This window comes from Antennarius striatus, chromosome 8 (genome assembly GCF_040054535.1).
Source record: "Antennarius striatus isolate MH-2024 chromosome 8, ASM4005453v1, whole genome shotgun sequence".
In the NCBI taxonomy this organism is placed as follows: Eukaryota; Metazoa; Chordata; class Actinopteri; order Lophiiformes; family Antennariidae; genus Antennarius; species Antennarius striatus.
Window position 1 is genome coordinate 1,022,131 of NC_090783.1, and position 11,444 is coordinate 1,033,574.

At 48.4% G+C, this 11,444-nt stretch overlaps 1 protein-coding gene and 1 long non-coding RNA gene across 7 annotated transcripts; one reads left to right on the forward strand and one right to left on the reverse strand.

Annotated features, from left to right (window-relative positions):
- The first annotated feature begins 446 nt into the window (after positions 1–446).
- LOC137600701 (uncharacterized) lies at positions 447–3,949 on the forward strand. 4 transcript variants are annotated; one of them, XR_011036972.1, is made up of 6 exons: positions 447–563; positions 1,711–2,129; positions 2,205–2,605; positions 2,702–2,783; positions 2,986–3,304; positions 3,384–3,949. It is a non-coding gene; the product is annotated as an uncharacterized lncRNA (long non-coding RNA). The 4 variants fall into 4 exon arrangements; XR_011036971.1 differs by having other exon boundaries at positions 1,711–2,605; positions 2,675–2,783; XR_011036969.1 differs by having other exon boundaries at positions 1,711–2,605.
- Positions 3,950–4,142: 193 nt separating this feature from the next.
- Positions 4,143–11,222, reverse strand: pla2g6 (phospholipase A2, group VI (cytosolic, calcium-independent)). Of its 3 annotated transcripts, XM_068322454.1 has the most exons (19): positions 11,150–11,222; positions 9,951–10,171; positions 9,650–9,859; positions 9,398–9,578; positions 9,132–9,319; positions 8,928–9,024; positions 8,420–8,602; positions 8,235–8,343; positions 7,945–8,052; positions 7,241–7,331; positions 6,986–7,149; positions 6,759–6,909; positions 6,550–6,686; positions 6,317–6,394; positions 5,238–5,392; positions 5,106–5,157; positions 4,883–4,998; positions 4,702–4,775; positions 4,143–4,632 (listed from the first exon to the last, which is right to left on the reverse strand). In XM_068322454.1, exons 2-19 carry the CDS (start codon positions 10,163–10,165, stop codon positions 4,488–4,490), a joined length of 2,454 nt encoding a protein of 817 aa, XP_068178555.1. In that variant the 5' UTR covers positions 10,166–10,171; positions 11,150–11,222; the 3' UTR covers positions 4,143–4,487. The 3 variants fall into 3 exon arrangements, with proteins under 3 accessions (XP_068178555.1, XP_068178557.1, XP_068178556.1); XM_068322456.1 differs by lacking the exon at positions 7,945–8,052 and having other exon boundaries at positions 4,144–4,632; XM_068322455.1 differs by lacking the exon at positions 6,317–6,394 and having other exon boundaries at positions 4,146–4,632.
- Positions 11,223–11,444: the final 222 nt, after the last annotated feature.

The following is an 11,444-nucleotide window of genomic DNA, read 5'->3' on the forward strand; positions in this document are numbered from 1 at the left end:
CGCCGTGGGTAAAGCCCTCTTATTCTCAGCGTTGCTCCATTTCGCCGCCATTTGAAAAGATTAAGAGGCCAATTAGTAAAGCTCTCACGGTGGTTGTTACCACGCTGGGAACGGGAGGCAGAAGAAATCCCCCTGGCTCCTCTTCCAGAAGAAGGATTTCTGTGTTATTGTCGCGAGGAGGATGTGTGTGTGTGTGTGTGTGTGTGTGTGTGTGTGTGTGTGTGTGTGTGTGTGTGTGTGTGTGTGTGTGGGTGTGTGTGTGTGTGTGTGTGTGTGTGTGGGTGTGGAGGGCTGCTGCTGTGGTAATGTTGGCGCGGAAACAATGGTGCGCTGTCTAAAGAGGGGTAATGGAGGGAAGCAGCGGAGGTAGTGTTTGGCCTGTGTGTGAACACATGCGATGCAAACACACACACACACACACACACACACACACACACACACTGAGGTGACATCATGCCAGATAAAAGAGGAAGCATCGCATTAACTCGTATTAACTCGAGACGACGTGTGTGATTGGACCGAGCGGCAGGAACGCCGGAGCGGAACCGAGGGCGCGGCTCAAGGTGCGCCTGGATTAAAGGTCAAAGGTCTCAAACATTCTGTTTGAAGGGGAATTTCTTACGTCGAACCAAACAGCATCAGGCTGAGGTCAGGATGATGGACCGCTTTTAGGATGCGTTTGTGTTGTGTTCCCAACCTTACCGAACAGCGGCGGTCTAAATGTCAAACGGCGGCTGCAACTTGTGATTGGCTGGATCTGCTGAACTGTGATTGGTTATCATTGCCTAGAAACGAGAATGGAAGGGGCCGGAATATTTATAGGGGTGATAATATTACAGGAAGTTGTGCTGACAGGGGCCTGTTGGTGGTGGTTGGGGCTAGAAGAGGTAAAGTCCGTCTATGGCGAGGAGCTCCCCGTTTCGTGTTGTTAATCCGTGTTTGGCACCAGGAGCCGCCTCCGTTAAAACTCGATGATGGAATGAATCCACTGTAAACGATGCTTGATAGACTTTAAAGACTTAAACGTAAAGCTCCTCGGATTTATCTTTGCATTCCTTCACGTTCAATTAAAGACTCTGTCTGAAGGCGAGTCTGTCCCGAGCCAGAGGATCGTCGTTATTCTGGTGAACCCACTTTATTTAGATGATTATTATTATTTTAGCAGCTTTAGAATTTATACTAACTAAAAGGAGACAAGAGAAGATCAATATTGGCTCCGTATTAAAGTTAATGGTGCATTGGTTCAGTTTAATTTGAAAATAAACAACTATTTGCTAAAAAGGTCTTCAGAGCAACCATTAAAATAATAATTCTGTGTTGACAGTTTGTCCCATTTTCCTTAAAAATGTGTTTTATTAGAGATTTAATAAAGTCTAACTTTTTAACTGTGATATTTTAAACACAATCAATTTTAAAAAGCTGAAAAGATCAGATTCTTGAACAAAAATAGTCTGAAAACATCTTTCTGGAAAGGTTTGTGAAGAATCTTTAGACGTCTTTTCAGTAGAGTTTTGTGGGTTTTGTCACACACATCTCAGGTGTGTCTACTCTTCTGTAATGTTGGATGTAAGATGAAATAAATGTCTTTGCTTTTAAACAGAATGACAATGCAAGAAGTGTTTGGCTGATTTTTGTAGAAAACGACATGTCATAAAGGAATACATGCTTCTGTCACATTTCATAACATTTGCCCACCTCTGTTCGCCGTAGCCGAGACCATCTGTGCCTCGAAAGGCTCCTCGGTGGATCTGCCCGTCCTTCGGCGGCGTCCCAAATTGAGACGACGTGGATCACCGTTCACTGGTTTGAGTCTCGGCTCGACTGGAAGGAGCTCCTTCCAGATGGACACGTCCAGCGAAGAGAGACACTATCTCACTATCAACGACCTCAGGGAGGGCGATTCCAATGCGTACTGCCCCAAAGACAAGGGAGACTTCTCTGGAAAGTTCTGAGATACCGAGAAAGTCAAACTCCAGGTCACAGGTACATCTACAGCCTACACCTGGTACCAGAACAGAGACTTCCTCTATCAGGACTGGTCTTCTGGGTACCAGCAGCTGGTCGGTGCCAAGGAAGCCGTCAGATACTCCTGTTTCATCGAAGGCTATGAGGACCTCCAAGCCCCCGAGGTCTCTGTGGGCGAGGGAGGACAGTCAGTTTAAACCTTCGTTACCTTCACGAGTATTATTCTTCTGCTCAACCAGACTCCATCACCCAGACCTGCTTCAATGTGACCCCCATCAGGAGACGACGAGGGTCGAGTCCTGCTCCGTTTCGTATCCCAGAGATCAAGTTTCTCCAACATTCCCAACGCATCAACAATCCCTTTAAAGTCTGAAACCTACCCCGTAGATGAGTGTTTTACCTAAACTTCATAATCTGATTGTCCCAACAGGAATCCATGTTGAAAGGCGTCCTAAGGTGAACGGTCATGTGACGCTGAGCTGTAATACCCGCTGTCCTCCCACTGCTCCCCTGGAATGGTACAAAAATGGGGTCTTCTACACACCCCAGGGGGAATCTGGGTTGACCGTTTCCACGATCTCCGAGGAAAGATTCTCCTGTGGTGTGAGGAACTACGAGGAACTTGTCTCCGTGGAAGCCTGTGAGTATTGATCAACTTAAGATTCTTCCTTGTAGGTCGCCAGCGAGAACCAATGGATGGCTCTTTCAGGCTTTCCCATCTCCTCCAACAATCCAGTTGTCTGAACGCTGACCTGAAGAAGACTCGTGTTACGTGTTCAGCAGCCGAGGAGTACCCGGGGTAACTTTAATCGTCACAGGTAGTTCCTCACATGAAACGCATAATTCTGTAAAACGGGTTTTAATTTCATTTCAAACACATATTGACTCCATATTTGCACCAAGTTTTAAAAAAAAGGGATTTCTTTTATTAAGGAGCAGCTCCAGAGCGCCCTCTAGGTGAAGTACAGCTGCATTACAGCTTAATGGCGTTAGGCTCCTTTAACCTTGCTGACCTCTCAGGTCTGAAAGTGATGGCAGCTCCTTCTGCAGAGGCGATGGAAGGTCAAAGGTCACGTTGACCTACAGCAGCAACTGCCCTCTGGCCGACGCCCCCGACTACATCTAGTACCTCAACCGTTGACCTTTGACCCTCCTGGAGAAGAAGAGCAAACACCTGGTGCTGGGGACAGCAGGCAGGAAACCTCTCCTGCGCCTTAAACCGACCAGGAAACATGATGACCGTGAAGAGCACTTCCTGGGCGTGTCCGACGGCGGCGGGACGCGTGGCTGGTGCGGTTCTCCTGATTTCAGCAGTCCTTGCTAGTTTCTGCTGGATGAGGTGAGCAAACCTGCGCTACTGCGTCGAAGCTCCGATCGGGTGTCGATTTAACTTAAGGTTCACTCGTGTCACCAAACAGGAAGTCCAGTCGACTTCCAGGAAGTGGAACCAGCCTGGAGCAGGAAACCTTTTTCCGTGAGGAAGCTGAAAGATCACAAGATCTCATGGAGGTCATCTGGTCTCAGGTGAACCCTGACCCGCCTCACTACTGCTGACTCCGATTCTCTTCCACCATCCCAGCAGGACGTCCATCAGTACGACCAGGATAGCAGGTCAAACTGATGAAGACGCTCTTAAAACACGTTTTTACTGGTTTTACTTAGTTTTTACAAAATTTTTACAAAATTAAGACGGAATTAAGGCTGAAATTTTGGTTATGGAGCAAAATGTTGTAGTTCTGTGGATGAGGAAACCTGAAGCTGACTCAGCTCTTTCAAACATGTGCTTGTTAAAACCAATGACGCAACAACATCCCATAATGGAATAAATTTCACATTTTTGAAACGTAATAAATAACTGGTCAATAAAGTAATAAAGTCCTGAATCAATAACATAATTATTTGCTCAGTTATTACATTTGCAAAGTTTCTTTCTTCTACTCGGCCAATAACGTAATAAATTATGTAATAGATTACTTTATTAGCTAAAAGGTATCAGTTATCAGTTCAGGAAGTTTGTTACATTTCAAAAATGTAATAAATTTCAAAATGTATTACATTATCAGCTGTTATTGCATTATTGGCTTCAACATGTGATGAATTATTTCATTAGTAATTTCTAAAATCCAGCCAAAAATGTGGAATTTAAGACATTTAACAAAGTGAATGTGACATCAAAGTCCACGTGTTATTTAATGTTATATTAGACACTTCAGGAATAAATCCAAATACAAACAGAAACGGTATTAAAGGTCTTTAAGTCCCTCTTTTCAGTCCAGGCGTGACTTCCTGCTCAGACGTCAGAGGGAGGAAGTGAAGAGGCTTAAATATGAGAACGTGTTACGGTGGAGGAAAGGACTCGACTCTGGTCCCAGACATCAGAGCGCTTCATCGTCATGGGTACCGCTTCCTGTCGCCCGTCCCTCCTCTTCCTCACCGACTCACAGCTGATTTGATGACCTGTGGGGGTCACAAGGTCGACGATGGCGTCGCGTTATGCTACTTTAGCGGTTAGCCACCTGGCGTCAGGCGTCCAGCAGCGTCTTGGCGAGCGTCCGGAGGCTCTCCCGCTTCTCGTAGAGGAACATCTGGGTCTCCCACAGCATGTCCACCAGGACGGCGTCGCTCACCTCGTCCAGCATCACCTCCTGGGACAGCTGGGGGCTCCACCTGCGCAAAAACAGTCAGTAGGCCGCCGCCCACCCACAGATAGACCCCAGTGGTCCGGAGGGGGCTGACCTGTGGTAGGTGGTGTCGACCATCTCACACCAGGCTCTGGCTCGGTCCACCGCGCATCCGTCAGAGTCCGTACACTGTCCAATCAGAGACCGGCAGCCGTTACCGTCAGAAACAGGAAAGCGCCGTCATTTCCAGCAACAGGAAGTGGGCTGCGAGCGCGTGGCGGCGCGGCGGTACTCACGCAGTCCACCAGCATCTTGCCCAGCTCTTTGGCGCCGACGAAGCTCTTGGCCAACTCCAGGGGGTTGGAGGGTCGGAAGACGTCCACGGAGCTCACCACCACCTGGGGGGGTTTACCTGGACGGGAAACACGTCACCACGTGTTAGCCTGGCGTTAGCCTAGCGTTAGCCTGAACCAACCACTTTCTTTGGGTAGAAGAAACAGGACACAGGAAGTGGCCTACCTGTACCCAGAGAGACCACGACGCCCAGCTTCTTGGTTTCCGCCCCGCGACCCTGTGAGACAGACGAGGGTCAAAGGTCAAAGCGGAACGGCAACAACGGCTGAATGTTAGCAACACACAAGCCCCGCCCACCTCTGCTCTCAGGGCTCGGTTGTACTGATGGATTTCCGCCATGGCGTCTAGCGTCGGATTATTGGACAGCAGCCCTCCATCCAGGAAGCGTCCCATTGGCCGGAAGTAGGAGGGGGCGGCGCCGCTGGAGCGGGCGGCTCGCCAGACCAGTTGCTCTGGTGTAAAAATCATAAAGGAAAGATTTGATTGGCTGTGATTTCGTTTCAATTCACCCCCCCGTTGTGTCAGAATGGAAACACCGGCAGCAGTGAGAGGCTAATTTAGCTAAGTTAGCTTAGCATAAAGACAGAGGGAATAGATGGAAACAGCTAACACCTCAGCTACGCTAACGACATCAACAGGAAGTCAAAACTATTCCTGTATACATGTAAGCAGGAAGTGGTGCCGCCCACAAACGGTGACCAATAAAATGTTTTTGCCGCATTTCCACCAATAGGCTTCGGTCGCCCCGGAAACCGAACCCAGAGCAGATTTAACCCCTGAGCGATGGGAGGAGCCTACTCGCTCCAGTCGACGAATCAGCTCCAGATCAGGGTTTTAGGAATCACGGCAGAGGGTCAACAGAGAACCTGCAGCTGCATACGTGACCGGTGGGTCGGGAGGGACGTGTGTGAACCGGACTGAACCAGACTGGACTGAACTAAACTGGAATGAATTCGACTGAACCAGACTAAACCGGATTGAACTGTACTGGACTGAATTGAACCGGACTAAGTCAGACTGAACTGGACTAAACTGGACTGAACTAGACCAATTTGGACTAGATGAAACTGGATTAAACAGGACATAACTTGACTGGACTGAGCCGGTCTGAACTGAACCGGATTATACCAGACTGAACCAAACTGGACTAAACTGGATTTGAACTGAATGGGACTGAACTGGACTAAATCAAACTGAACCCGACTAAACTGACCTGAAGCGGTTTCTTGGTGGAAACGAGGCCTTTGTGAACCCACTCCTTTCACGTCTCCCACTCATACTCACACACACACACACACACACACACACACACACACACACACACACACACACACACACACACACACACACACACACACACACACACACACACACACCTTCATCCGTCACCTTCCTGAGCTTTCTTGGGGGGTCCTCTGTGTATCCCACTACCAACACATCCTCATCCTCCCATCCTGGAACAACAGCGTTTATGGTGGGGGGGGCTCATCCAGGAACACGGTGACACACACACACACACACACACACACACACGTCGGTTCCTCCGTTTCCTGGACGAGCGTTTGAACAATGTGACTTTAGCGCAGGCGAGCGGCGGGCACCACGCTACCTTGTGGGACGGTGAGGGGCTTGAACGCGGCGGTGGTGGCGTAGGGGGGCTCCCTGTGGACGGAGGGGGGGTCGTAGTTCCTGAAGATGTGCAGCTCTCCTGGATGTCTGTCGGCCAGGACGCTGGTGACCATCACCCTGCAGCGAAGATGTCGTCGTTAGCGCGTCATCTTTAGCGTATGCTAACGAGGGCGGGTGTGCGGCGCTCACCGGGGGTGCTGCACGTCCGTCATCTTGGTGTTCTCTCCAAACTCTTTCTTCAGGAAGTCTTCCAGCGGCGCCGACTCGTAAGGTCGTGACCCCTTGAAGACCTGCTCCTTCATCCTGAAGTACAGGCAGCGCAGGTACTCCATGGACTTCCCTAGCAGGACCGGGAATGCTAGCGTTAAGCTAATGCTAACACAAAGACATTCAAATAAACAGGAGGCGGGACCGACCGTGGATGATGGCGAGTGCCAGGATTCCCCCCGTGCTGGTGCCGGCGACCCAGTCGAAGAGTTCTCTGGTGGGACGACCCGCCTCCTTCTCCAGAGCGATCAGCATCTGGATCAGAACCAGACCCTTGATGCCCCCCCCGTCCAGACAGAGCAGCCGGTCCAGCCTGGGGGGGGACACATCAGGGGAAACAGACTGAACTCGTATCTCGAGGTATTTATTTCTCCTGAAACACAAACTGTGACATTTTCACTCACTTCCTGCCGCCCCCCCCGGGTCCGTCCACCACAGCCTGACCTCCGCTCATCGCGCTCGCCGCCACCCCCAGATGCAGGAAGTCCTCGAACCCTGTTGGTCAGTTTTAACCATTAAAGTCAGAATAACAGGAGGAACAGGAACGTAACGGAGCTGCGACCGGCAGATGAATAATCCCACTCATTTAATCTCATTGAATGAGTGGGATTATTGGAACTCCTTTAATCTCACTTTCATTTAATCTCATTGACAAATCAGTTGTTTGTCACTCAAAAGAAAAAATATTAAAAACACAAATTAAAACAAAAAACATTAAAAAACTAATTAAAAACTAATTAAAATTAAAAACTTACTGAAAAAAATTACAATTAAAAACACAAATTAAAACAAAAACTAAAAAAACTAATTAAAAACTAAAAAAACAAAAATTTAAAAGAAAAATTAAAAACAATTAAAACTAAAAGCTAAAAAAAAAACTAAAGAATTAAAAACTAATTTAAAAAAATTAAAAAGAAAGTTTTAAAACACAATTAAAACAAAACACACAAAAAACAAATAAAAAAATAATATTAAAAAAATAAAGAAAATTAAAAACACCTTTTTAAAAAATTTCTGATGACGGTTGGCTGTAAAACGGTTATAAAACATGAAGAATAAAACGCGTCAGAGCGTCTGGAGGGCGTGGCAGTGGGCGTGGCCTTGTTACCTATGCCAGCAGGCCTGGAGGTGGGGGGAGGGCTGGCGGGGGAGGGTGGGAGGCAGCGCTGGACCCCCACACTACACAGCATGTCCAGCAGTATCTTTCTGTTAGGACCTTCGGTGGCCACACACACACACACACACACACACACACACACATGCGTTAGACATGCACACACACCGAGCAGCGAGGAAGAGGAGAGGGACGAAGACGAGTGAGCTGTTAGCCTTCATCATGCGTGAGCTGAACCAGTGCCTGACAGGAACCAATCCGATGGAGCGATTCCTCTCCCTCACCTTTGCTGGAGCGGGCGGCGACGAGTCCCGGCGTCTCCCCCAGGTCGTTGTGGATCTCCACGTCGGCCCCGAACACGATCAGAGCTTTGATCAGCTCCATGTGGTCCATCTGAGCCAATCAGCATCGGTCGACACACGGTCACATGACTGCGTCACTAAGCAGAGCCCACAGAAACAGGAAGTACCTTCATGGCCAGGTGCAGCGCCGTGTTGCCGTCCCCCCCCCTCAGGTTGGCGTCGGCCCCGTGGGTCAGCAGCACCATGGCCGCCTCGAAGCGCCCCCTCCTGGTCAGGATGTGGAGGGGGCTCTCCCCGGTCTTACTGAGGTAGTTGACGGCGCAGCCGCGCTCCAGGAGCAGACGACACATCTGGGGAAAAAAGTCAGACAGGAAGTAGAATTATTACTTCCTGTTTCAGAGCGGTGACGTGTTGTGTCTGCGTTCGTCTTTACAACTGTTTTAGATAGAAAGATGACAGGAAAAGCACATGACTCAGGATAAAAATGAGATGACCTTGAGAAAAATAGGTCAAGGTCAAATTTTCACTCTAATACCTTTTTCGTTACACATCTCTGAATCACAAAACAAAAAACAAACATTTTCAGGAAGCCGGAGACACACACACGTGTAGGTCGGGGTCAAACGTTTTGTTCTGGGGTGTCGCAGGATGTTTGTCTCTGAACAGGTGATTCACCTCAGCGGTTTTGGCCCAATGTAGCGGCGTCCCCCCGTACAGAGAGTCCTCCGCCTGGAGCTGACCCGGGTCGGCCCCCAGGATCTCCTCCACACAGCTGACCCCAAAACAAACAAACAAACAAACAAACTTCTTTATTATTTACTGACATCAAAGTACAACCGCGTCAAGCGCCTTTTATTCTGAAGGTGAACTTCCTCTTACCCCTTCTCGCTGTACTTCATGGCGCTGTGGATGGGGTAGCCCGCCCCACCAACGACGTCACACTTGGCCCCGCCCCCTAGCAACGCCTTGACGGCCTCCACGCGTCCCAGTCGGCAGCTGACGTGGAGCGGCGTCTCGCCGGCGTCGTTCAGCTCGTTCACGCCCACGCACAACCGGGAGCACATGACCTGAGGAAGGGGGGAGGGGGGTGATGGCGGGTGCTTCCTGATTGGATGGGTCACATTGCTCCACTCCCCCAGTCTCACCTGGATGACGGTGGGCGAGTCCTGCTTGGCGGCGGCGTGCAGCGCCGTCTCCCCCTGGCGGTCTTTGATGTCGGTGCGCGCCCGGCTCTCCTCCAGCAGCTCCCGGACGCACGCCGCGTCGCCGCGCTCGCAGGCGCGGTGCAGCGGCGTCTGGCCCGACGCGTCGCGACTGTTGATCTGACTGGAGCCGGACACGCCCACTCAGTCGTTCGTTTGCGTTCGCATCAGAAAAAACGGCGTTCCCCCGCCTACCTCTGGATGTAGTTGTGTTTCAGACACTCCCTCAGCCCCGTCTCCACGGCGACGTGGGCCGAACTCCAGTCTGGGTGGTTGCGAATGCAGTCGACGATGGGCTGCGACGTCTCCGCCTTCAGGGGGAGGGTCTCGTAGAAGGGGCGGAGCTTGAGAGCGTACTGCGGGAACCAGTTCATGGCGTCTTCTTCCGACGCCACCTGGAAGAGCCTGGAGACGAACGCAGCGTCACGCCTGCCCGCCTGCCCACACACACACACACACACACACACACACACACACACACACACACACTGCTGACCTCAGGGTCACAGAGGGCGTGTCCGGACACATGAGGAGGCAGTCCCACGACTGACACGGGCCGTTCCGGTAGAGCACCAGCCGCCCCTCCTCCCTCAGCACCACTCTGCCCCCCCCGCCGTAGTCGGACAGCGCCACCTCCCGGACCCGGTAGGGGTTGGTGAACAGGGTGGACACCGAGGACACGGTGTCCAACAGCCGGCCGAGGAACTGCATTGTGGTCTACAGGGAGACATGGACGTGAGACAGCAGGCCCCGCCCCCCTGGATCATGTTTGATATTAATGAGGGACTGATTTCAAAACCAATCAGGGATCAATACAGACACAGAGTGTAAAATGACAAACACCACAAAATTTTAAAAAACAACAACACTTTTTATCTAAAAAATTTGATATAAAAAATAAAATATATATTTTAAATATATAAAATATATAAATATACAATTTATACATTTTATATATACACACACAAATATATATAATTATATAAAATAAATATATATATCTATAGCTTTATAGATATTAAAAAAATCAATGTTTAAAATCGGTTTGAATCGTGAAGAAATTACTTTTTCTTTCGGTTTCATTTTGAGGTAACTTTCACCTTAATGTTATATTATATTGTTAATGTTATATTATATTGTTAATGTTATATTAAATTGTTAATGTTATATTACATTGTTAATGTTATATTATATTGTTAATGTTATATTATATTGTTAATGTTATATTACATTGTTAATGTTATATTACATTGTTAATGTTATATTGTTAATGTTATATTATATTGTTAATGTTATATTATATTGTTAATGTTATATTATATTGTTAATGTTATATTACATTGTTAATGTTATATTATATTGTTAATGTTATATTACATTGTTAATGTTATATTACATTGTTAATGTTATATTACATTGTTAATGTTACACTAGCAGCTCTTCTTGCTAACACTTTCCAGCATCAGTAAATGTAAAATGACTCCAGTCCTGTTTTCAGGAACATTAACCGCTTCCATTCATGCTAATCACGAGTTCTCACATAGACAGAATCAATTCGCTTTGAGGAGAACGAGGAAAACCCGGGGAAATGTCGGTAAATTCCCGTCGGTTTTTGACCCACAGGTGTCGGTTCGCCGCCGTGTTGCCGTTAGCATCACCGGGCTAATCGCCTTAGCTCCCGGTAGCTCCGCTTACCTGTTAGCTCTCCGCTGGCCGGCTGACTTCTGACGGGGACATCAACAACCACTGCGGTGCAACCGAACCTGCTACCAAAGCATGACGGACCGCAGCTGGTCCAATCACAGCGCGGAGAGCGATACATTTAAAAAGAAGAGGAGGGGTATAAACAGAAATCATCGCTGTATGTCCTCACATTGGAAAGTCACGTTAGAGAAGGAGTTTATCGAACACGTGACCTTTGTGTACATTTATTGAATTAAAGAATGATTACAAAAGAAGAATACAAATGTTAAAAAATATTTAGAAAAAA